At 40.1% G+C, this 26,862-nt stretch overlaps 1 protein-coding gene across 8 annotated transcripts in view; it reads left to right on the forward strand.

Moving 5' to 3' along the window:
* The window catches only part of Ect2 (epithelial cell transforming 2), a 64,049-nt gene extending 51,204 nt beyond the window's left edge, over positions 1–12,845 (forward strand). For 4 of the 8 annotated variants that reach the window (XR_013052013.1, XM_042278868.2, XM_042278864.2 and 1 more), the window contains 3 exons: positions 5,680–5,787; positions 8,142–8,285; positions 11,606–12,845. Coding sequence is in view for 7 of the 8 variants with exons in the window: in XM_042278868.2 (XP_042134802.1) it covers positions 5,680–5,787; positions 8,142–8,285; positions 11,606–11,695 (342 nt within the window). In the remaining variant the exon portion in view is untranslated. The remainder of the gene's footprint in view (positions 1–5,679; positions 5,788–8,141; positions 8,286–11,605) is intronic. The other 4 variants (XM_076573969.1, XM_076573966.1, XM_076573967.1 and 1 more) reach the window with 2 other exon arrangements.
* The last annotated feature ends 14,017 nt before the right edge of the window (positions 12,846–26,862 follow it).

Raw genomic sequence — 26,862 nt, forward strand, 5'->3', positions numbered from 1 at the left:
CTAATAAAAATGAAAAACATACTCTGTAACGTGGGGCTGGAGAGATGGCTCAGTGGCTAAAAGCACTTAGTATTCTTGCATGGAATTCAGATTCTGTTCCCAAAACTCATAGGGTGGCTTAAAATCCTCACTATCTCAAGTTCAAGGGGATCTAATACCCACATCTGGTGTCTGGGCACAGGCATGCATGCAGTGCACATACGTACAGGCAAAATACCCATACACATAAATAAAAATTAATCTTTTTTTAAGACCTCAAAGCAATGTTTTATGTCTTGATTTTAGTTATTGGCACTGGTTGCTTATAGCAGTAGTTTGTTTTTTCTGAACTTGTAAGCAGAATTATAACTACTTGGGGAATAGACACAGGGTATGTAGGAAGAGATTTGTGCTTGTGAGACAGTATTGTATATAACTTAAATATATATTGTATATAACAAATTAATATGCGATTTGTATTTATAAATATTCTACAAGTTATTGGGGTGGATATTTAGTACTCAAAATTCTTGGATCCTAAATGTTAGGATCACAATTATTTCAGATGTTAGACTTTTTTCTACATTTTTGAAATACTTGGCATATGCTTAATATGGTAAATTGGATATTACTCAAGTTTAAACCTGCAATTCATTTGTTTCTTATACTCACAGTCTGAAGGTGATTTTTTTTGTGCCCGTGGGAGCTTGAAGAATAACTAGCCAGGGAGGTGAGCGTAAGGAAGGAAAGGAAAGGCAGACTCACATGTCAGTGAGGATGATGCTTTTATTGGTTTAAGATACCAGAAATACAAGATAATTCGTGTGTGTGGACTATCATTCATAAGTAAACTTGTAAACCACAACTGCAGCTCCCTTTCATCTGCAGTTGATACCGTGTTCCTTAGTGGGAAGACCAGTTCCTGCTTTCCAATCTTAGAGTCAGTACTTCTGTCTCTGTAATTGAAAAACTGTCCATCCATGGCTTCTTTTACCTTTGACATTCTTTGACTAACCTCTCAGTGTTTTCAGAATTATGTTAGAAAGTACGAGGTTGAACTCTGTTTTAAATTTAGTTTACATTTGAGAAAGAGAAAAAGATTTGAAAATAAAGAGTATTTTTGAAAGAATCATAATTAGTCTGAGAAGTCACAAGCCTAGGACGACTCCGATGCATCCCTCCCCCCCCATCTCCCTCCCCCCCCATCTCCCACCCCCACCCCCGTGGCTCGCTGCGGGACCTGGGGCAGTGCTTCTGCCCACAGCTTTGTTGTGACTTTGCCCTCTAATGGAAGACCTGGGTATTTCCCGTTAGCTGTGAAAGACCCCGTGTTTGTCTGCTCCCCGAATCAGAAGGGATTTATTTGTTCTTTCAGAAAATAACCATGAAATGACTTTTCCCTTCTTAGTTCTTAGGGAGTTATTATTTGCTCAGCAATAGTTAATGCAATAGGAAAACGGACCCTAGAGTCTTAAGTTATAGAAGCCTTCATTGTAAAAATGTTTGACAAAAACTGAGCCAAGGTGGAGTTTAGCTTCATAATCTAAATTGATAATTTTTTCATGAACATTTTATTCAAGAAATAAATTTCAGTTACAATATGTATTTATTGATGCTTTGATTTTTACTCTTAAGTTGAAAAATAGTATTTGCACATTGGAGTAAAAACAAATCAACTAAAAATAGGTACACTATACTAATACTTGTCTCGTTTCCCTGTTCCATTAGTCTCTTCATGGATGTAGTTTTGTTATGCTCTTGTCTTTCCAGAAATGGATGAACAGATGTAAAGCTTTCTTTGAAAATGTACATTTATTAGAGTCATGTAGGCAATTTTGTCTATAATTTCACAAATCAGTACTTAGGCTGCTTCCTAGTATTTTCTCTTTCTAACTTTCTTTCTTTTTCTTTTTTTTTTTTTTTGTAAATAGGCGAATCTTTGATACATACATTAAGGTTTCAGCCAGCCATTTTACATAGTCCTGGTTCAAGTAATTTTCCAGGGCACTCCATTGCAATTTTCAGCTTTCTGTTTTTAAAACAGTGTCACAAGTTGGACAAGTCAAATGAACATTGACAGATTACTTGTAGTTAAAAAGTAAAACATACTTAACAGAAAATATGTTTAGCTCTTTGAACTTTCCAAAGAACAGTAGGCTCTTTCAGTATGTATTTGTTGATGGATGTAAGAGTCATCCCTGGCATCCTCTTAGCCAATAGCAGACCGCACACTGTGATGGTCCGTCCTGTGAGATTCTTTTGCTGAGTAGCAATGTAGTTTATGTGGTCTGTGGATGTATGTTATGTTGTTTGCACAGTATGCAAGTGCATTCCCACAGAGAAGTAGCACATCACTAAATTGTACACTCAATTTGTGGTGCTGTGTGTAAAGCAAGGCAGCAGTCAGGACCTACAGAGGATAGAAAAATGACCTCTTCCAGTAAAATTCATAATGAAGTATTTAGGAATAGTCTTTTAAGAAATGGGGAAATTATTTTAAGAAGTTTGTGTTTGACTAGGATTATAATTCAGTGGTAGAGTGTTCGCCTTGCATTTCTAAGATCTGCTTTCACTATCCAGCACAAAAACAATGAAACAGAAATCTGCAGTATTGAGAGCTCTTGATATTTCTGAGTGATAACATTAATACACAGGTGTTGATTCATCTTTAATTAGTTTACAAATTTCTGCTGTTTCTAAAATCCTTTGGAGAACTTTTGGAATTTGGTGGAATGATCCCTAGGATGATTTTTAAAGAAGAAACTGATAACCTAGAAAATAGTAGCTCTGCTACCATATGAGATGCTAAATTATACTTAAGCTTTAAAAATGACATTTGTTTATTTGGGAGAGTGTGATGTGTATGCCACTGTGCTCTTGTGAAGGAAGCTTGGTGGATAGCTTGTGGTGTGGGAGTCGGCTCTCTCTTTTCACCACAGTGCTCCTGGGGATTGAATTACAGTATTAGGCTTGCAGACAAATGCCTTTGCCCACTGATTTATTATGCTCGCCCTGGATTGTACTTCTAAAAAAAAGGTTATAGTGATCAGAATACTGTCGCACTGTTTTAAAAGTTTATATGTGAACCTATAGGAAGAGGAAATAAAAAAAATACTTTCCACAAATGGCTGTTTTGCCTGTGTGTCTGTATGTCTGTGCAGCACATGCTTGAAGTGCACAAGGAGACCAGAGAGGGCATTGGCTCCCCAGGAACTGTAGTTGCACATGGCTGTGAGATGCCAGCTGTTCTTAGGAATTGTACTTGGGTCCTCTGGAAAAGCAGCCAGTACTCTGAATTGCTGGGCCATTTCTTCAGCCCAGAGCAGATGTTTTTGAAATAAGACTATCTTGCTGGTGTAGACCCTTAACTATAGTTATGGTTTATAACTTTCATAGTTATAGCACTATGAAAATTAGTTAAGTATTTAGAAATTAGATGTATATCCTATTCCTTTCCACATAAATTATAAATATGAGTTAAGTGTAAAAAAGTGAGAAACCGTTTCATAGACAAGAAATATATGTGGCATACATTACCCCTTTTAAGTGGGAAGTGCCCATTAAGCAGAAGGGATATAAGAAAAAGAAGTTAGAGAGTTTGATAAATGAACTGTAGTATGTTAATAAGGAATGTAAAATAAAATTGGAAATAAAAAACAAGATAAGTCATAAAAATAACTTTATCATTTTTCATTGTATCTTCCTTAAAAATATAGACATCTACAGGTACTGTTATCTACTGGGGATTGGAGTAAGCCTGTCATTTAGCAGATGCGTCATCATGTGGGAAAAGTGGGTCTGGAGCAGGCAGAATGACTTTCGTTGTCTTGTTTTATTTTTACTTTTGAAATTATGTGGGGGTATGTGTATGTGAGTGCCCCAATCTATGGGTGACAGAAGAGCTCGCTGAATCTTTGGGAGCTCTGGTTGCAGGGAGAGCCTAACATGGTGCTGAGGACAGCACTCTGGTCTTCTGCTAGAACAGTGTATGGCTTAACAGCTGAACTCTGTCTCCAAACCAGCTTTCGAAAACGAAGGCCATTTGGCTGCTAACGGTGGAGAGTAAAGTAGGCATTTATATTTTGCCTTTAGCTTCATTTTGAATAGCCATTTGTAATTGTAGGATGTGCTGTCTAATGGTTTGTAGCTTGGTGTTTCAGTCCGTTCTCCTGAGCACTGTCAGGCATTCCTTTTGTAAGTGCTGTCAACTAGACACAATCGATATTCTCTCCACTTTGTATATGAGAAAACATTCAGGAAAATATCTTTCACAAGATGGTATTCAATTCTCTGTAGGAGTTGCAGACTGATGGTGCTAAAAGGTGGCTTCTCAGTGCTTGAAGAATGAGGTCATTTGCCTTTTCTTAGTCTCCATTTACGAATTTAAAGTGGAAATCATTCAGGGCTGGAGAGATGGCTCAGAGGTTAAGAGCACCGGCTGTTCTTCCGGGGGTCCTGAGTTCAATTCGCAGTAACCACATGGTGGCTCACAACCATCTGTAATGAGATCTGGTGCCCTCTTCTGTATACATAATAAATAAATAAATAAATAAATAAATAAATAAAAAGTAAGTAAGTAAATAAAGTGAAAATCATTCATAGGAATAAGCTTGCCTTTGAAAGTACAAACAAAATTTATAAAGTGCAAACCAATAGTAATGTTTGTAATGTGGAGAAGGGCTGTCTACTACACTAGAGGCAGTGAGACCTGGGAGAGTGGAGCAGATGAGTGAGGCAGGCTAGAGTCTCACAATAGCCAGCTTTACTCAGAGCAGCCGTTTATACTCTGAAGGTTAGGAAGAGTCCATGAGTTAACTGTACAGTCATGTGGCAGAAACGTTTTCCCATAGAGGCATAGACACAAACAAACACCCAGTTGTAATGAGTAATTTGAAATAAACTCACTCCTATCCACCACACCTGGGAGGAGCATGAAAGCACATTCCAAGAACAATTCTGTGTTTTGAAGAAACTGAGGTCATAAGACTCTTGTTTTCTTAAGTGTTTTCATAGTCACTCAGAATTCTCACAGGACCATTCTTGGACTAGGTTTTCTGGTCTTAAAGTTAATTTTGGTCTGTGGTTCTTAGCTTACTCTAGGAGGGCTCTTGCTCTTTGTGAATGTGCTCTATAATCTCGGAACGTTGTCTTAGAGCACTTTGCTTATTATACAGAATAGTTGCACAGTTTCAAGAGTGTTAAACACACTGATTCCTGATTCCTTGCTACTATTACTGTAGGACTGAAATGACAGGCCAGAGCCTCTGACTGAGGAGGAAAGTCGGGGGTGAGAGTCTCTTAGGAAAGTGTATGTGTCATTGGTTTTGTGGCAAACTATATTTAAGCATTAACTCTCTTAAATTTATCATGTTAGTTTTAGGTTGTTTAGTAAGCTTTTATATGATGCATATCCTATTGATTTGAGTTATGTGGTCCACAGTAAACTATTCCTTTAATCAATTATTTTCCATTATCCTCAAGTTAGTATATATCAGGGTAGAAACTATGTTAAGCATACAGTTTTGGGGGTAGCGGGATGGGTTTGCACCCTGGATCAGATCCAGGACCACTGAGCCACATCCCAGTCCACGTCACAAATCTTAAGTAACTTCAGTTATAAATGTTACCATATATATGTAAGTGCTTAATGGTTTGATTTTAGAAAGTTGGTTTTTGAACTTTAAATTATTTTTTCAACAGGAGAATCTTATATATGTGGCTGATCCAGAATCTTTTGAAGTAACTACAAAAGATATGGATAGTACATTGAGTCGAGCATCTAGAGCAATAAAAAAGACTTCAAAAAAGGTGAGTTTGGGTGAAATTCTGGACATATTTCTAAAATGTGTTTTTTACATTAAGTTAAACTAATACTTCAACACCAATAAAAGAATCGTCTAGAGCTGCTGTAAGGACTTGACTTCTCTATCTAGAAGCCAAAGGGGCTGGGCCTTGAGACATTTATAATCCTACATCTGGGGCGGCGGAGTTAGGGGTACTCCCGGAGTTTGACGGTCAGCTAGTGTAGCTTGCTTGATGAGTTCTTTGCCAATAGAGATCCCACCTTAAAAGAAAGTAAAAGGTAGAAAGTACCTGGTTACATATCAGTGATTGCCCTGCAGCAAGCTTTCTTTTGGGCCACCAACCAGCTCTCAAATAAAGACACAGAGACTTATTATTAATTATGAATGTTTATTATCAATTAGGAATGCTCAGCCTTTGCTTATGCTTGTCTCACTAGCTCTTATAACTGAATTTAACCTGTTTCTCTTCATCTTTGTTTTGCCTCAGGGCTTTTTACTTTTCTTTCATTCTGTATGCCCGTGTCAGTCTGTCTGATGGCTGCCTGGTTGGTCCTGGGAGTCTCCCTTTTTTTCCTCCCTCATTCTCTCTTCCCTTCTCTCTTTTCTCTCAAGCCTAGATTCCTCCTCCTACATTTTCTCTCTGCCTGCCAGGCCTGTGTATCCCTCTACTGCCTAACTATTGACTGACTGTTCAGCTTTTTATTAGACCAATCAGGTGCCTTAGGCAGGCAAAGTAAAACAGCATCACATCTTTACATAATTAAGCAAATGCAGCATAAACAAATGTAACACATCTTTACATAAATATTCCGCAACATAAACAAATGTAACACATCTTTGCCCAGTTCAAATAATATTCCACAACATTGCCCTGTGACCTGCTTGTGTGCACGTGCAGGCACACACATATGCACACACTGTCAGTAGTCTACAACAAAACTGTTCTACAATACTCGGAAATGACTCACAGATTTGTCATAGCACTTACAACTTGCTGTTGGCGTTCTTGTCTTAATGACTATTGTATGAATCAAACTTGCCTTGAAATGTACTATTGGTGTTTTGCATAGAAATCTGTGTTCATTCATCTGAAATAACGCCAGAGAGAGTTTTCGGCAAGAGCGTATGACTGAATCAGGAAACAGGATCTATCCGTGTTTTCATCTTATGTTGATAATGGGGCTTTTAAAAAGTAGAAGTTAGCTGGCTGTGCTTGTGCCTGCCTTTGATGGCAGTACTTGGGAGGAAGAGGCAGATGGGTTTCTGATTTCTAGGACTGCCTGGCTTATGAAGAGAGACTGCCTCCAAGATAGATAGATAGATAGATAGATAGATAGATAGATAGATAGATAGATAGATAAAATAAATAAGTAAGTAAATAAAAGTAGGGTTTCAGAGAGCCAGTGGACATCTGTCTTAGGGTTTCTCTTGCTGTGAAGAGACACCATGACCACAGCAACTCTTACAAAGGAAAATGTTTAACTAGGGCTGGCTTACAGTGCAGACGTTCAGTCCATTGTCATCATGGGGGGATAGCATGGTAGCGTGCAGGCAGACATGCTACTGGAGAAGGAGCTGAGATTCCTACATCTGGATCCACAAGCAACAGGAAGTGAACCATGTCTCATACTGGTAATAGCTTGAGCATCTGAGATTCCAAAGCCTGCCCCTACAGTGAAACACTTCCTCCAACAAGGCCACATCTCTTAATAATGCCACTCTGTATGGGCCAAGCAGTCAAACACAAGAGTCTCTGGGGGCCATTTCTATTCAAACTACCACAAAGCCTTATGGTTTGCTGCTCTATTTACAAGGTTTGTTTTGTCTCCTTTGAAGGGGAGGCTCTGTGCTATCTTTGCATAAGCTTTCACTTAACACTGTAACATATAGTAGGTAAACTAGTTAGATCACGATTCAGAGGAACTCCTTCCCTAGCAGCAAAGAAACTGGGTCCCAGTGGCTTTGGAATGCACAACTACACTGTGACAGAAGAAGAGAAAAATCATGGGTTTATTTAGCTAAGGATGTAGCGTAGCGATGAGTGTTTTTTTTTTTTTTTTTTTTTAGTACATAGGAATCCTGGGTCCAATCCCAGCACTATAAGAAGAAAATAAATAGAAAGCAAACAGCACAGTAAACCCTAAACTTCTTGTGTCTCAGGCTGGCCTTTTCCTTCCACTTCTCCCTTCCACTGGACTTGAGTGCTCCAAGCTTCATTTTCTCACTGCTATGCCAAAGGGAATTCTACCACATCTATTTGTGGAAAATGATATATTTGGCTTTCTTTGTGTGGAGATATTTTTATGGACCATCTTAAGTTTGTCTAGCTAACTAATACTAAGTCTTTTTAAACTTCAGGTTACAAGAGCATTCTCTTTTTCCAAAACTCCCAAGAGAGCCCTGCGGATGGCTCTTTCATCATCCCACAGCTCAGAGGGAAGGAGTCCTCCCAGCAGTGGCAAACTGGCTGTGAGCCGTCTGTCTAGCACGTCATCCTTAGCAGTAAGTATTGGTTCAGTAAGCTAAAGGACTGACTCAGGTGTGGAGAGGTGATGAACTTCTTTTGACTTATAAAAGAAGCAGAAAAGGTCCTTTCTTTTTTTCTTTCCTCCAGGAGGGTCTATTGTAACCTTAGTTGTTATGGAACTTCTGTGTAAACCAGGCTGGCCTCAAACTCAGAGATCCACTTGCTTCTGCCCCCCACGTACTGGGCATGTGCCACTACAACCAGCTAAGAGCCTCTTTAGTGAGCTAGGTACATACCTACTATGTAGTTTACTGGATGTGAGGTTTTACTGGCATCGAGACATTGTAATTTTCATAAGAAAAGAAGCATGCTTTGGTCTGGCTTTATCGCTTTCTTAATATAAATGTTATGTTTCTATTTGATAAGTTCCAGTAACATAGGACTAAGGTTTATTTCATTTTCAATTGGCTTGATGAGTAGAATGTCATCTCTACAACTAAACTTTAGAGGGGTCTATGGAATTTAAAATCACGTGCAAATACTTAAGTGTTCCTAAGCAATCTGCATTCACAGTGTTAGAATGAACTAGACATTTGTAACAGTGTCACATCACCAAAGTATGTGTTCTCATTAAATGATTATTAACCTACGCTACTGAGGTTAAGGAAATCACATGGCTGTCAGTTCTTAGCTATACATCACTTAGCAAGCTTCTGAGTTTTTATGAACAAGAGGTCGATAATCCTTACACCAGAGAACTGAATTATATATACAATCACACCTGTATGTCATGTGTGCTGCATATTCAGGGATCAGTTTGGGTAATAGTTAAGCACGTGAACTCTGAAACCCAAGTTTTCATAACCTTGTTTTGCTGTTTACTAGTGTATAACTTTTGCAAGTTTTATTAATGATCTGTCTCACTTTTACTGTAAAACAAATCCAAAGTAATGGTGAGGGTGAAATTAATGTATATTAAATGCTTTGAATCTGGCACACTGGGTTCTCTAGTATTAATGAGTGGTTAGTTTTGTGTCATATAAAACTAATGCAGATAAGGAACATAATAGTAAAGTTATTTTTAAAAACTAGTTAAAGTCTTTAATACTTCACAGAGTTATAGCCAAGAAAATGAGTGTATTTACAAGCACATGCGAAGTTGGCTGGAGTTCTAGCTGATTTGGTGAGTGTTTGTCTTACATGCACCAGGCTGTGGGTTGTTCTCAGCACCATGCTAACGAGGCACACACCTGGAATCCCAGCATGCAGTGGAGTGCAAGTAGGACCAGAAGTTCAAGGTCAGCCTTGGCTGTTTAGCTCTGTAACAAGTTTGAAGTCAGCTTGCCCTATATGACCCCGTCTTTAATAAATACCAAAAAACTTTTTGGGAAAAAAAAAATAGGTGTGCAAAGTTACAAACACAATGCAGATAAGCATTTGTTTGTTAGATTGTGACTTTTCTTAAGGTCAAAGTTTTGTTTTTTTCATTGTAACCAATGTAAACATGGTTGCCTTTAAATACTGGTAAGTGGGTTTTATTATTTTTTTAGAAGAATTGTAGAAATGTATGTTATTTTTAGTAATGTTTTTATATAGACAGTATACATAAGAAGTACCTAAAATATCTTTAAGAATTCTAACAGATTACTAGTTGTGTTCCCCAGGCAGTGTCATTGGAGTAAACATGTTCATGTCCAGCACTCAGATCCCACTCTGGGGCACACTCGGTATTCCTGTTTTTCTTCTGTGCCGCACTCTGCCTCCTGTTCCAGTTCTTTACAATTACTAGAAGGAAATAACTGATGTTTTCTTTCAACTTTTTCAACTTTCAACAAATGTTCTTCCCAAGTCACCTTTGACATTTGTGAAGAATTAGGAACTATGCCAAGCAGTGATGGAAACAAGCCTTATGAAGTTTCATGTGAGCTTTTTGGCTCTTTGAAATTTATTATTTGTAGAAAAAGAAAGAAAACATTCTCCATTGAAATCACTTTATGTGGGATGTGACTTTTGAATTCACAACTTTATTATTGCTTTGACTCTATAGTAAATTAGATTAAATAGTTTTTGCATATTGCCAAATAAAATGTTTTTTTTACAACAGAATTTATTAAGTTCATAATAAGCAGGTTCCATTAAAATTTTTCTTTAGAAAACAATCATCTAAAGGAGTGTGTTATAATATGTAGATTCTTAAATTTATGGCTTTTATATAGTAAATCATAAAAGTTCTACCAGAGGAAGTCACAGAGTTTGGCTGTTGAAGTCATTAGATTTTATCACTTGAGTGGTAGTACCTTATTAATTTTGCTTTTAAAGCTATTTATTTTACTCCCTTTTGGATGAAAACATAGAGCCAGTTATCTTATAGGCTCTGAGTTTAGATGTAGTCATTCATCTGCATTTTAAAAAAAGTAGACTTTTAGTTTATTTTGATTATACTCACTTGGGTTTTATAACCTTCTGCGTGTTTTTCTTGTTATAGTTTAAGATTCTGATGATGATTAACTTTGACCTTTGAAAGAATAAGTTTATATTCCTCAGAAATTTGATAATTACTGTTACTCAGAAGTGTTGCTGTCCTGTTCAGTTTCATGTGGAGTGAAATATACACATGAGCATACACACATATGCATAGGAGTTGTGCATGTAACAGAAACTTGATGACTTACTGTTAGGTTATTTCCATGATGTGATTTTTATCCTTCCCAATTTTGCTGTAAGAATTAAGAAAAGGGGTCTGGAGAGGGGACTCAGCAGTTAAGAACATTTCCTGCTCTTTCATAGTACCCAAGTTTGATCCCCAGAACCCACCTCAGGTAGAGCGCTCGCTATCGCAATCACGCTCTCTCCCTCGCTTCCCCCCTCCCCCTCAAAATAAGAATTAAGAAAGAACCAGTTAGAAGGCTCAGCAGGCAAAGTGTTTCCTGCGGAACCTGAGGACCCATGCTCAGTCTCTGGAAGGAGAGACCTGGCTCCTAGAAGTTGTCCCTCTGTTCAGCATGCAAGTTCCTCAAGTGTTTATCTTTTAACTGACTTACAAAGTTTCACTTTTAACCTGTAGCCCTGAGCCACGAGTGCCTCATGGAGGAAAGATACCAATGCGATTAATTACTAAGCCAGCATCTTCTGGGTAAATTAGTCAGTCATCTAGCTTTTGTTTCAGAATGCTAGTTTTAATTGTGTTTTATTCCTACTCCATTCCTCTGATCTTAAGTTTTATATTTAAAGAGTTTGGAACTGGGTCTTGATTGTCAAGGTAATTAGTAGAGGGTGAGATTGGTAGGCATGGCACTGAGCTCTGCTACAATGGTTTCAGGAGAAAATTGAAGTGTGTTTGTCTTCTCTTTCACAGGGCATTCCATCTCCCTCCCTTGTCAGCTTGCCTTCTTTCTTTGAACGAAGAAGTCACACATTAAGTCGATCTACAACTCACTTGATATGAAACTTAACCCACGGGACTTCATCCTTCAAAAAGATGCTGACATAAATGGTACTTCTAATGAGCACTTGGTGAAAGTTAAAGAAGATAAGTAACACTAACCAATGCCGTTTTATGTTCTTGAAAACCTACGTTTACTTACATTTTTCAAGATAATCCATGTAAAAAAATATATTGATTTTTGATGTAATTTATCTCCGTTTGACGCTCATATCTGAAGACCAGTAACTTAAGTTATTCATGATAATTAGTAGCTTTGTAACCTGATACAGTAAACTTATTGGTGGGTGTAAAATACTATTTGTCTATTTGTATAGTATCTTGAATGAATTTTTGAAAGTACATATTTGTGTATCTCAATTTATACAGACTAAATGATAATGCAATACTCACTGAATAAAAACCTCTGACTAAATTCTAGGGCCTTAGTCACATGTTTTGTTTGTGCTTAACTGCTCTTTTGCAGTTTATTTTCTTTTAAAATAAAAGATCTAGCACATGAATTTTAAAAGATACACCCGTATTAACCGTATAATTAAGATTGTTTGAAAATTTTTTTTTGCAAATTGAGATAAGGACAGAAAGATTAGAAAACATTGTATATGCTACAAAGACAGATATTAGTATGTACTTTTAATTGTTTCAGAGACTTTTATTTTTTTTTGTTCTAGCTACTATCAAATCTTGCTTTAGTTTTGACTACTGTGTTGAATTTTATTTCAAAGGAGAAGACCATGGGGAAACTGTTATTGCTTCTGTTCTCCATACAGTCCTGAAGTTGCCTTCAGTTTTGCTGACCTGCTGTGAAATGCATAGATATTATGTGTGGTCAACTTTTTGTGTGGTCATATCATTAAAAATAAGATTGGAAATTTATTGTCAAATACTTTGTAAATCTGCCATTATCTTTTAGTATAGTATTTCTTAGAGTCAGTAATACTGAATGATGAGGTTCCTGTGCCAGGTGTATTATTTCCTGCTTGTCCAGGGGTGTGTAAGTCTCCTTGTGACTTAACTTTCAACAATGTGCTTTAATAGTTGAGTTGACTGTGGGTGTATGTCACTTCACAGGTTAGTATACGACACTGTTTTGCTGTATTTTAAAAACAGTTATTAGCAAGAACTTGTAAATAAATAGCTTAAAACACAGTTATCTTTTATGTATCCTGTCATTTCTTCAGAGAAATCTTCATAGACAAATGTGGATGCCTCCTTAGTCTCTGGACTCTTTTGTATTTAGCTTATTCTCATATGTTTCTGAGCATTTGTGTATACTGGGCTATCTATAGGATGAGGGTGTTTATTGTTTTATTGGAGATGGAGTTATCGCCCTGCCCACAAAGCCTGAATTTTCCAGAGAGAAGAAATAGAAGTTATGAACTTGGAAAACTATCGGGTGTACTATCAAAAAATAGTAAGCAAATGGTAAATTTTAACTTAAAGGCAACTCTGTCTGGGCCTTATCACTAACTATACACTGTAGAGCATTGGTATGTTCCATTATCAGATAAAGCCAGTTTGTATGTGCACTTAATGCATTAAGATTCTGCATCATGCAGAATTATCAGCAACTTTTTCCTCTATTGAGAAAGTAACATGTTTTATTTATTACAAAAAGTCTTTACAAATGTTTGAATGCTTTTAGAGCATCAGATAGTGTTCTTTTAAGAATGCAAGGGTGGTTTAATATCAGGATATTTGTTGATAGGATTTATATTGACAAGTTTAGGATGAGAGATATATTCATCAATCACCAAGTTTCAACGTTCTGAGGACCACTTGTCAGCATAGCTAAAGCAACTGGATTCAGAGTGAATGTCATAATGGGGACAACAAATGTGCTGCCTTTGTTTGCTTTTGGTGCTGAGGATTAGACCTACCTCCTCTTGTTGAGTAGACCAACTCTACCGTTGCGCTATCTAGGTCGCTAGCCCCAGCACCAAGCATTTCTTATGAAATATAACAAAGAATAATAATGCTAATATGTAAGCAAGAGGAAAAGAACAGTGTGGAAGATCTAATGGCTTTAGGGAATTTGGTGCCTTGGGCTGCATATTATTCTGGAGATGGTACCTTGGGAATGTGAGTGGTGTATGTATGTGTATACATATGTATGTATGTATGTATGTATGTATGTATGCATGCCTGCATGTATACACACACACACCCCTACCTCACATAAATCCTAAAATGTTTCTGCCATCAGAAATAGCTTTGGGCATATCACACTGTTTTTTGAGACAGGGTTTCTCTGTGTAGCTTTGCGCCTTTCCTGGAACTCACTTGGTAGCCCAGGCTGGCCTCGAACTCACAGAAATTTGCCTGGCTCTGCCTCCCGAGTGCTGGGATTAAAGGTGTGTGCCACCACTGCCCAGCCAGATCACACTGTTTAAAGCAACAGAAAATGCCTGACTTGAAGGCAAGAGTGCAATTAAAGTAGGAGATGGAGTGTGAAAGAGATGAAGCAAGTAGAATCTCTTGGCTAAGAAAATAATAGGTCAGGATAGAAATACACACACACACACACACACACACACACACACACACACATACACACATACATACATGTGTGCTCAGCGCCTGAGACATGGCTCAGTGGTTAAGAGTGTTCATCATGAGGACTTGAGTTCAGACCCTCAGAACCAGTGTAAAAATCCTGGCATAACTCTAAATGTACCTATAACCTCAGCCCTGCGGGCAGAGACAGATGGATCCTGGGATCTCACTGGCTAGCCAGCCTAGCTTAAAGGCAAGCTTCTGGTTCAGTGACAGTTGTATGATATTTTGTTTGTGTTCTGACAAAGCTTGCCTGGAGATCAGATCTTGAGCTAGCTACTAGTTAAGGTGGACCAGCCTTAGTAATATTCTCCCCAGGGGCCCAGAAGCAAAGTTGTGAACCAGAAGAGAAGCTATGAACGTTGAGAATTATTTTTGGGGAAAGCATCTATGTATACTGAGCTCTTTCGTCCATTTATTTTGTTCCTCTGGGATAAAATCCTGTCTATACAGCTTTAGTTCTGCTCTCATGCCTAGCTCCTTTCTTGCCTGATTTCTCTCTACGTTTATCTGATGTCCCCTCTATGTTCTGTCTTAATTCTCTCATCTTAGTTCTGTCCCATCTTGGTTTTTCTCATCTCACTCTTCCCCATCTGGTTCTTCCCCTTTAGGCCCTTCATCTTCCATCTCATTCTTCTAGTTCTCCATCTAGTCTCCAGTAGAAATCCTCCAAGTCCTCTCTAAGTCTCTGAGGTTTACAGTTATACACCCAAGCAATAGCAGTCCTCTAGCTAAAGCAGGGTCACCAGACTTGAATTCTTACAGCATCATAAAGGCAGACAAGAGTTTTCCTTAGGCAGTGACTATTAGCTTTGTTTTACAACCCAAAAGAAAAGGAGGTCAACTGAGAGCTAAAATCAGTTAATATATCAGAAAAAGAGAATTTATGTGCTCAAAGTACATTCCTAGAAGTGGTTAGGTAAAATTGTTAGGAGTCTATAATGTTAGTAAGGCTGTGTAAGAAAGGAGGGTCTCAGCTTAAATTGCACAAGAAATAAAACTATCAGCCTCACCTAGGAGACAGGCGTTTCCATAAGGGTGTTAACTTAGTTCAGGAGATCATTTGGCCTTGGACGCTTGATAGGTATTTTAGATAAATACACTGTTAGGAGTTCTAGGAAGCACAAATAGCATACAAGAAAATCATTGTAGGAATTGGCTAATATATATACAAAAGCTAAAATATCACCAAGATTTTTTAAGCCATGGCTTGACCTTCAGAAAGTCCTTGACCTTTCCAAGTAGTAGCTTTTGTGATAGTAGCTGGTTTCCATTACATTTTCTTGTGGGTTGGAGCACTAGTTAACCATAGAGGCCAGGCAGTGGTGCCACACACCTTTAATCCCAGCGCTTGGGAGGAGGAAGCAGGAATATCAGGTGTTCAAGGTCACCTTAGGGTACACAAGATTGAGCCAGTCTGAAAGAGAAAGGTGGTACATGCCTTTAATCCCAGCACTGGGGAGGTGGAGACAGGTTCTCACTGCCCATTTGGGCTGAAGATTTGTAGAGGTAAGAAATTTCTAGTGGTTGCTGCTCTGCTTCTCTGATTTTTTCAGGCAGGCTTTATTTGTCAGAACACAATATCACACAACAGACAGTCCCATCTTAAGGCAATAATATCCATAGAGAATAAAATGCGAAGATACCCGGTGTCCTGTTCTGACCTCTGTTTACAGATGTATAAACTGCACATATAACATAAGTGTATGCAAACAAAATAATAGACAGCTCATAATGGATGATAGATCAGCATGATTGTTTTTAATAAAACATTTGTTATGCCCAGATCACGACCCCAAAGAGACCACTGAAGACTGAGGATGTCCAGAATGCAACAGCAAGGTTTATTCTATAGATACAAGCCTAGGCAGGGAGGAGTTGCTCTTTGTGAGGCTAGCTATTTAAAGGCAAAACCGCAAGCCCTTCAGGGGGGTTGGGGGTTTGGCACGGGTACAACTCGGATTGGTTTATTTTTATTTTTGAAGGTCTCTGTTCTCTTTTAATTGGGTGAGGGTATGTAACCTTTGAATTTACTGGTTGGGGGTTATTTGGGGGGCTGTCCGGGACAAGTCCCAGGCTATGTCCTTGAGCTGCCATGGGGGCTGGCCGTCCTAGCATGTTCACATTGACCCATGAACGTAGTTCTAAGTTGGTGAGGGGTCCCAGACAGTAAACACCTAGCTGAACCTTGAACAGTCAGAGTACGTGCAGAAAGGGAGCTAGTGCAAAGACTATGTCTTTTGTTTATGGCTCTCCCTGAAACTGCTTGCTCAAGTCTCAGGAAACTGAAATTGAGGCCTGATCTCTGAGAGAAGACTGTCCTTTCAATTAAGTGAGGGGCTGAAATGATGACTCAGCTGCTGTGGGATGTTCTGTAGGTCCTGTGGGAGCCCATTCTCAGGTTCTTTGTGGCATTACCCAGCAGGTCCGTATAGAGGATGATTAGGACCATGGGCCTGAGTGCAGGTGTTTGAGATGGTCTGCACTTGGCTGTGCTGGGGGATGGTCTGTATGCTCTGATTGGTTAATAAATAAAACCTGATCGGCCGTGGCTAGGCAGGAAAGATAGGTGGGACTAACAGAGAGGAGATATAAAGGGACAGAAAGGCAGAAGGAGACGCTGCAGCCGCCGCAATGACCAGAGAGGCTGCAGCCGCCGCCATGACCAGAGACACTGCAGCCGCTGCCATGACCAGCAGCATGTGAAGACGCCAGTAAGCCACCAGCCACATGGCAAGGTATAGATGTATGGAAATGGATCAATTTAAGATAAAAGCACAGTTAGCAAGATAAGGACAGTTAGCAGGAAGCCTGCCACGGCCATGTGGTTTGAAAGCAATATAAGTGTCTGTGTTTACTTGGTTGGGTCTGAGCGGCTGTGGGACTGGCGGGTGACAGAGATTTGTCCAGACTGTGGGCAAGGCAGGAAAAAAATCAAGCTACACTCAGCAGTTAAAGAGCACTGGCTTTGATCTTAACTGAGCAGATGAAAGCACGTAGTAACTTACAACTGGCTATAACTCCAGTTCCAGGTATGCCTGCAAGAGCACTGTAAGCATATGATCCGCAGGCAAAACAAAATGGTGATAAATGTTTAAAATATTGTGGAAAGTGATCCTTAGAATTGTAAGCTGGCCAATCTTACAAGAGAATTTTTCAAAAATCCAACGTAATCCATTAAATAAGTCATTATTGAAATCTTAGTATTTACTACTTATGGTGAAACTGGAGAAACATACTCCATTTTTTTTCTAGTAGCAAAATAAAATGTCTATAACCCTTATCCAGAGAATTCAGTCACATTTTAAAAAATCGTACCATCCATTGACATGTGTTCTTCCCAAATTCCATTGGCAAATAGAAAAATGACCTACACACAAGATGTTACCACATGATGTGGGTAGAGCAACACTGCAATGTCTTGTCCATTAATATGGGATTAGATAATAAAAGTTCACTCACTATATAGTATTTGAAGTTAATTTTTATCCATGTATGGCGTGATTTCTAGAACACCATTTTAAAGCAAATGCCAAGATTGAGAACAATAGTTTCATGCTTAGAAGGGTTTATTACCTGTGGCCCCACCAGCTCTAAAGTGAGCCCATCCCCAGGTCCAAGGGGTTTCAGCTAACTTAGGGAAAGCTGTGGTTGCGCTCCTGAAAAGATAGCAGTCCTTGCCTTTAGATGTCTAGGGAAGTCCCAAGTGCGTTGTTGAGGTCAAGGGATGAAATGTAAGGAGCAAAAATGTGACTCATGAAGCTAAAGCTAGGGATTCTCTGCTTGGCACAGAAAACCCAGTTGTCAGTAGGAGGCTGCTTCAGTTGGTCACAGTGCCCAAGCAGCGGCTAGGAAGATGTCACAGTGACCTGGTGTGTGGCACTCACCTGGCAGATCCCATGGAATGTACCATGCAGTCCTAATTTGATGAAACAGGACACTCTTATGTTTGGCTCAGTACCCAAGAATCTGCCCATCAGTAATCCTTTGTGCTCCAATGAGGGCGAGCGTAAGTTTGTGTCACAGTGGTTGTACTGGTCTGTCCCCTGCTGGTGACATTGGAGTTGTAACGTCCTTTCATTTGGCTTTGTCTTAATCAGTCTTAGCTGTATTTCTGTGATCTTCTCACAGTCTCTGAGCTCACAGATCTTACAATTCAGCACTCAGACAAGAGACCTCAGTTGGCTTTCTCTGGGTCCCATCTTCCGCTGAGATGGTTAAGTACATATTCAATCACAGACCTCAGTAGGCTTACTGAAGCCCAATCTGTGACTGCTGGTTATATTAGAATTTTCTAGAAATACAGTAACATAATTCAGCTGAGTCAGAAGGCCTGAATCAGGGAGTTGACAGGCAAATGAAAACACTGCTTCTAAAAATCTTAACAGGTTACTAAGCATTGTGCCTTTAAAAATACTGTTTTTGTTTGTTTGTTTGTAATTGATTTCAAGTTCAGGCTGCCCCTGAACTTACTAGGTAGCTTAGGCTCACCTGCCTTTACTTCAGAAGTGCTGAGGGTACACGTGTGCACCACACAAGGCTGACCCGCCTCTACTTCAGAAGTACATGTGTGCATCACACACCTGGTTTATGTGGTGCTGGGGATGAGCTGCAAGGCTTGCATGTGCCAGGTGTACACTGTGTACCTCATCCTTCAGGCTCAGAGGGTACTTAAACCTAGTTATAAGTCAAGGCTGAGGAGACTCAAGCATTCTCAGGCCCAGGCCGCTGACTTGGTGAAGGCCGCTGCCATTGATTTAGATAGCTCAGGATTAATTCTGGCAGAAGAGGGGTGACAGTGGGGACGAGGGAAGATCTGCTGCTAGCAAAGAACAATCAGGATTTAGGAGTCCAGTGTCCTCAGCCCTGTTAGTCTTTTCAACGTGTCCTTATTTCAACTTAGAGTGTCCATTCTTTGAGTCAATAACCTCCCTTTATTAGTATTCACCCTATATGCTTGAGAATTCAACCCGCATGCTAATCCAGCCACTCAGGGAACAGCCCTGCTTTTGTATTGGTTATCTTTTTCTTCGGGGCACATCTGGATTCTTTGAGGTCATTTATGCAGTGCATGAGTTGTAAATTAGCCCTTCAGCTTGGTCATTTCTCTTGTCACTTTATTCAGTGACATTGGGCACCACTAACAATGTCATTCTTTAGTCTTCTAAGTGTTCACAAGCTCCTTTACTGAGTTGCCTAGCTCCTGGCTTCTGTAAGTAGTTGGGAGTATCCAAGGCCGATAGGGAGCACATCACAATACACGCTAGCAAAGCTACTAGAAATGGAGTCACTGATGTCTCTAAATCCAATCAACTTAGAGAGCCAGCTCCACAAATGCTAGCACCAGTTGAGAAAGCTCATCCTCACAATTCTGTTTCTCTGGAAATATTGGTGGTACTAAAACCTTAGACTAGAGTTCTTCAGAAGCACAGCCAATACTATATAGAGTTTAGATACATAAAATAATATTCTTATAGGAATTGGCTCACTTGATTTTGGAGGCTGGTGGTATAATTCAGTCCAAGTCTGAAGCTCAGAACCAGAGAAGCCAGTGATTAAATATTGGATTGAGTCCAGATGTGTGAGAATAAAATACTGTGTCCAAGGGCAAGAGAAGATGGATGCCCCAGACTAAACATGGCACATTGGCTCTTCCTCTGGTTTTATAGTTAGGCTTTTAATAGGTTGGCTGATGTCCTCCCACACTGATGAGGGCAAATCTTCTTTACTCAATTTATTAATTCTGCTGCTAATAACTTCCAGAAATATCCTTAGGGACACACCCCAAAATAATACTTAACCCTTAATCCAGTCAAGTTGATACATGAAATTAACAACTACACTGACATTCCAAGGCAGTTAGTAAAAGGTGGTTCAGCCTTCTCTCCAGAGCACACGTTGGTTTACGGTAAATCTAAAGGCAGCATCCCTTACTACCTGGGTATGTAAAGGCAGCATCCCTTACTACCTGGGTATCTAAAGGCAGCATCCCTTACTACCTGGGTATGTAAAGGCAGCATCCCTTACTGCCTGGGTATGTAAAGGCAGCATCCCTTACTGCCTGGGTATCTAAAGGCAGCATCCCTTACTGCCTGGGTATGTAAAGGCAGCATCCCTTACTGCCTGGGTATCTAAAGGCAGCATCCCTTACTACCTGGGTATGTAAAGGCAGCATCCCTTACTGCCTGGGTATGTAAAGGCAGCATCCCTTACTGCCTGGGTATCTAAAGGCAGCATCCCTTACTGCCTGGGTATGTAAAGGCAGCATCCCTTACTGCCTGGGTATCTAAAGGCAGCATCCCTTACTACCTGGGTATCTAAAGGCAGCATCCCTTGCTGCCTGGGTATGTAAAGGCAGCATCCCTTGCTGCCTGGGTATGTAAAGGCAGCATCCCTTACTGCCTGGGTATCTAAAGGCAGCATCCCTTACTACCTGGGTATCTAAAGGCAGCATCCCTTACTACCTGGATAGGCAGAGAACTTTCTGTATCATTAAATTTTTGTTCCTTGCTGCTCAACGATCCTTTCCTCAATCTGTGCCTTCTGATTCACGACATAATAAAAGCAGCAGGTGAGACCAGACTACACCTTGCTTCAGAATCTCAGTAAAGTATCCAAGTTGATCATGTCCAAATTCACTTTGCACAGCAGCAGGACAATTCAAGTTTCTTGCGATTGTATAAAAGGACTTCTGCCTTCTTTCCAGCAACTCTCATTTTTTCCAGAGACTTCTCAGCACACACTGAACATGTGTATTTCTACCAGCCATTTCTCTAGAGGATACTGTTTGTTTTTGCTCTTTTGGGGGGCTCCCAAATAAGTCACATATGGAGGCTTATTCTTAATTATAAATGCCTGGCCTTATCTTGGCTTGTTTCTTGCCAACTTTCCTTAACTTTAAATTATTTTTTTTCTTGGTTTTTTTGAGACAGGGTTTCTCTGTGTAGCTTTGCGCCTTTCCTGGGACTCACTTGGTAGCCTAGGCTGGCCTCGAACTCACAGAGATCTGCCTGGCACTGCCTCTCAAGTGCTGGGATTAAAGGTGTGCGCCACCACCACCTGGCATTAACTTTAAATTATTATTCTCCTACTTTTATAAATCTTACTCTTACTCTGTGGCTTGCTGTGTAGCTGGGTGGCTGGCCCCTGGAGTCCTCCTCCTTCTTTGGCTACTTCCTTTTCTTCTCTTCCCAGATTTCTCCTATATATTCTCTCTGCCTGCCAGCCCCGCCTATCCTTTCTCATGCCTTGCTATTGGCCGTTCAGTTCTTTATTAGACAATCCGGTGTTTTAGACAGGCACAGTAACACAGCTTCACAGAGTTAAACACGTGCAACATAAACAAAAGTAACACCTTAAAATAATATTCTACAACATTTCCCCCTTTTTGTCTAAATAAAAATAAAGGTTTTAACTTAAACATGGTAAGACTACACACAATAAAAATTACATTCACACTGTACTCAATTCCAATTCATTTGTGTCTGGTACACATAAAGAAAATATTCGATAATCTATCCTATCTTAGTAAATCCAAAATTCTATGCCTAATTTATTTCTATCATATCTAAGAAAAACAGCAACTATAACTATCTAGCCTTCAACTCCATTAAAGGCCCCAGAAGGATAATATTAATTTGACTAAACAAAAAGTGCATTGCAAACAATTTCCAAAACTCTAGCAATGACAGAGACATCTGACTGCCTGGACAGCCACCCAAAATTCCTTCTGCAACATTGAGGCATCCCTCTTCAGCCTACAGGCCCAGAATATCTGGCAAACTTTTCAGTGAAATAGGAAATTTGAAGGACTGTACTGCCTTATAGTGGCGAAGTTCATCAGTTGCCTTCCTCTGTGTCCTGTAGAATGTCTGGCAGGTTCTTCTGTGAGGCAGGAACCCTGAAGGACCATCCTGCCTTGTTTTGGCAGAGTTTAGCGGTCACTTTCCTGTGGGTCCTGCATGTCAAGTTTATACAGCATACTGTCAAGCAGTCCAGGCAAGAGAAGTTTCTTGCCCAAATTGTGCACTCACTCCTCTCCCTTCCTCCGAAAAGGTGAGTCCTCCAGTTGGGGGAGGGGGGGGCCCGGACAGCAGAACCTGGTACATTTAGTTGAGGCAGGACCAAGCCCCTCCCCTCTGCATCAAGGGTGAGCAAGGTGTCCATCCACAGGTAATGGGCTTCAGAAAGCCAGCTCATGCACTGGGGATAGATCCTGATCACACTGCCAGGGGCCTCTCAAACAGACCCAGCTACACAACTGTCTCCCTTATGCAGGGGGTCTAGTCTGGTCCCATGCAGTTTCGACAACTGTTGGTCAAAGGTTCGTGAGTTCCTATGAGCTTGGTTCAGTTGTCTATAGAATTCCCCATCATGATCTTGACATCCCCCTCCCCTAAGTCCTTGCTTATATAATCCCTCTTCCCTCTCTTTGACTGGGCCCCTTGGGCTCAGCCTGGAGCTTGGTTGTGGATCTCTGCATCTGATGAGCAAAGCTTTAAACAGCTAACTACACCTAAATCCTCTGCACACGGCTCTCAGTTAGCTCCATCTGCTTCTCAGGTTGTGAAAACCAAGCGTGAAACTTGCAGCCAGTCAAAGGTTTGTCTGACCAGGAACTGCATTCAGCCTCACTAGAGCTCTAAAATGCTGATGCTTGCACTGTAGCAGGCATTTTTTACTGAGTTTTTCTGTTCCTACTTAACTTGCTAGCTGCTCAAGGCCTGCTTACCAGCAGGTAGAAACTCTTAAAGGAGCTATATATATATCTTTCTCAGGCACTATGAAATTCAAGCTCCACAATGGTATGCCAAAATGTTGTTTTTTATTCTCTGGGCTCCTCTGGCTCTTTTGGGGGGCCTGCTGCCCATCTCCCAAATAAATCACACACAGAGGCTTATTCTTAATTATAAATGCCTGGCCTTGACTTGTTTCTTGCCAGCTTTCCTTAAATTAGCTACCTTTTGCCTCTGGGCTTTTTCTATTCTCTTACTTCTGTAAATCTTACTCTTACTCCATGGCTTGTTGTGTAGCTGGATGGCTGGCCCCTGGAGTCCTCTTTCTTCTCTGTCTTTTTCCTTCTCTCTTCCCAAGTTATCCTTCTATTTATCCTCTCTCTGCCTGCCAGCCCCACCTATCCTTTCTCCTGCTTCACTATTGGCCGTTCAGCTCTTTATTAGACCATCAGGTGTTTTAGACAAGCACAGTAACACAGCTTCAGAGTTAAACAAATGTAACATAAACAAAAGTAACACTCATTAAAATAGTATTTTACAATAGGAGATAGCCCATCCTGCTATGATCCTTGCTTCTGAGTTCTCACTGGTAGAATCACTCACATACACATTTCCTTTTGTTGTTTTGTTTTGTTGAGACAGGGTTTCCTGTAGCCCAGGATGGCCTTGAATGCACTATGTAGTCATGTTTGGCCTTGAACTCCTCATCTTCATGCTCCTGCCTCTAATTGCTAGGAAGGATTCAGGCATGCATCACTACTTCCGGAAGCATCTGTATTTCTAACAAGTTTTTTTTTCTCCCAGCACAATGTTGAGTTCCTCTCAGTATACTTTGTTTCATTTTCTTCTTATTTAATTTTTAATGTATGGGTGTTTGGCCTACATGTATGTCTGCACACCAACATAGTTGCTTGGTATACACGGAAGCCAAAAGAGGGCATCAGAGCCCCTGGAACCGTAGTTATAGATAGTTGTGAGCTGCCGTGTGGGTGCTGGGAGTCGAACCTGAATCCTCTGCAGGAGCAGCCAGTGCTCTCAACCACTGAACCATTTTCTTTTGCTCCTCTTATTTAGTTCTTCCTTCTTTTGTATTAATTTTTTTCATCCAAGTATGTATTATACATTGAGCAGTTAATTTCCCCTTGTATACTCTTACTCTTCTCTTTCTCATTTTTTAAACTAGTAAAAGTTTTTTTATATTATGGTATACAACATAGTATTTTGAAATACATGTTATAGAACGAATTAATCAAGAGTTAGCATAGATATTACCCCACATAACCAACAATGTAAACTTTTGCATAATTCATGTATCTTCTCACTAGTCAATTCCCTAGCTATTTCTGTTTTTTGTTGTTTGTTTTTTGAAACAAGATCTCATATAGCTCAGCACAGCCTCAAACTTCTGATCCTCCTACCACCACCTCCCAAGTCCTGGGGCTGCAAGCATGTGCTCACACTGTACTTTTTAAAGTTGAGTTACAGAACCATAGCTGATACCAAAATTAGTATTTGTTTCCTGTTGGTGACCATTAAATTGTAGTGACTTAAATACAAACTAATGGTGGATTGTGCATGTGTGGCTAGCCTACTCTATCCATCCAGGCCTTTTACCTAACCAAACCAAACATGCTTCTGCGCCCTATCTCCATAAGTTCCCTTAGTTTGGAGATGAGAAGTGCAGTAGTGGTTTGACCCCGGGTCAGTGGGGCAGGCTTCCAGAGGCTCTAGGAGAGAACCCCTTCCTCCTTTCTTCCATCTCAGGTTTGGGCTGCTTCCTGGCCTGTGACTGACTGTCACTCCAGCCTGTGCTCATGCCATCAGATTACTTTTCCTCCTGTGAGAACAGCTCTGGTCACATCCGCATATCCCCACCTGATATTCCTAGAGCTTCTCGTCTCAAGGTCCACAGTCACTTCTACAGAGTCCCTGTCCATCGAACATACAGATTCCTGGGCTTTGGGAGCCTGGCATCCTGGTTAGGTCGACAGATGATGGGTCTGTGTCAGCACTGGTACTTCAGCTTTGTTCATATAGTAGTAGTTGTGAGGTTCCAAAAGCAGTAAATCATTTGAAAGTCTCTGCTCTGTTATTTTTGCCATTTTTTTTATTGGATAAAACCAATTATATATCCAAACCTAAAGTCATTATGGAAAGGCATCACTACACAGAGGTCAGGTTTTAGATAATTTGAGCAAACTGGAACTCATTACTATGGTAACTTTCATAGACCCGGTTTCAGGAAAATATAATTTGCTAGCATTAGAGATGGAAAACATCCCCATAAACACAAGAAGGAATCCTCGTGTAGGAGGAATCAGGTCAAGTGGATTCAGTGGCGGATTCTGACTCTAATAGTTGATGACAATTAAAGTCAATCTTGTCTGGTGTGTGAAGCCCTAGGTTCAATTCCTGACAACACATACAACTTATACAACTTCTTAGGGACTAAAAAAAAAGGCATTTATGAATTCTGCACACTTTTGAGCATCTCAAAGGCTAATATTATGTGAGAATTCATGCAGAATTTAAAAATAAAATATTAACAAATGAAATTTTGTATTATACCAAAGAATTCCATATGACCAAGCCGGGTTTCTGTAGTGTATTCAAGATTACTTAATTTTAGATAGTTCATTAGTACACTTTCACATGGAAACTTACATTATCTAAATAGAAAAATATTTGGTATATGCGGTGTACATCAGTGCATCAAACCAGGAGAAAAACTATCACGATTGATTTTGAAAGTTTTTAGCTAATTCAATACAAGAATATTAAATAATTATTAATAAGAAGGAGCAGATGGGGCTGAGGAAATGGCTCAGTCGACAAAGTACTTGTTCCCGAGCCAGAGACCTGTGTTTGGATCCCTAGCACTCACTAAAAACCTAAGTGTGGTGGTACACACCTCTAATTCTGGAGAGGAGGCAGGCACACCATTGGAGCCTACTGCCTAGCCAGCCTAGCCAGCCTAGCCAGCCTAGCCAGCCTAGCCAGCCTAGCCAGCCTAGCCCTTTTGGTGAGGTCCAGAAATGAAGGAACTTGAATCAAAGGTTAAGGTATATACACACATGTGCACACACATGCAAAATGAAGCCAAAAGGTAAACAGACTGAAAAATACATGCAACATCTGTGATGTCAGCTTAATGATTTTAATCCAGAAAAGCTTTACAGTATCAAGATGTAATTATCAAGATCAATGGACAAGTCATTACCAGACAAATGAGTAATCAGTGAATGTGTGAAAAGTTACTCAGTGTAATTAGCAAATGAGATTACTAAAAATGAAGTAATGCTACTTTAAAAATCAAGTGTTCAGATACTGCGAGGTGTGATGTGCTGCTGGCAGGGGTGTGCTGTCTACCACAACTTGCATAAACAATTCTCACTTGAATACAGAGACCCAGACACTATGCAGAGAGTGAGAGACCTTGGAACATTCAGTCCTAAACGGGATGTCTCCATCAAATCCCTCCCCTCAGAGCTCAAGGAACCCCACAGAAGAGGAGGTGGAAAGAGTGTAAGAGCCAGAGGATGGAGGAACCAGGAGAACAAGGTCCTCTGAAAGAACTGAGCAAGCTCACATGAACTCACAGAGACTGCAGCAGCATGCACAGAGCCAGCACTGGTCTGCTCCGGGTGCTCCGTGGATATTATGGCTTCTAGCTTAGTGTTTTTATGGGACTCTCGAGTGTGCAAATGAATGGGTCTCTGTTTCTTGTGCCTTCTCTTTGGCTCTTTTTCTTCTGTTGGTTTGTCTCGTCCAACTTCAATGTGATAATTTTTGTTTTGTCTTATTTTATTTCACTGTATTTTAATATATCTCTTAGAAATATTTTTTTTTCTAATAAGAGACAGATAGGGAATCAATCCC

This window comes from Peromyscus maniculatus, chromosome 6 (assembly GCF_049852395.1).
Source record: "Peromyscus maniculatus bairdii isolate BWxNUB_F1_BW_parent chromosome 6, HU_Pman_BW_mat_3.1, whole genome shotgun sequence".
Lineage (NCBI taxonomy): Eukaryota > Metazoa > Chordata > Mammalia > Rodentia > Cricetidae > Peromyscus > Peromyscus maniculatus.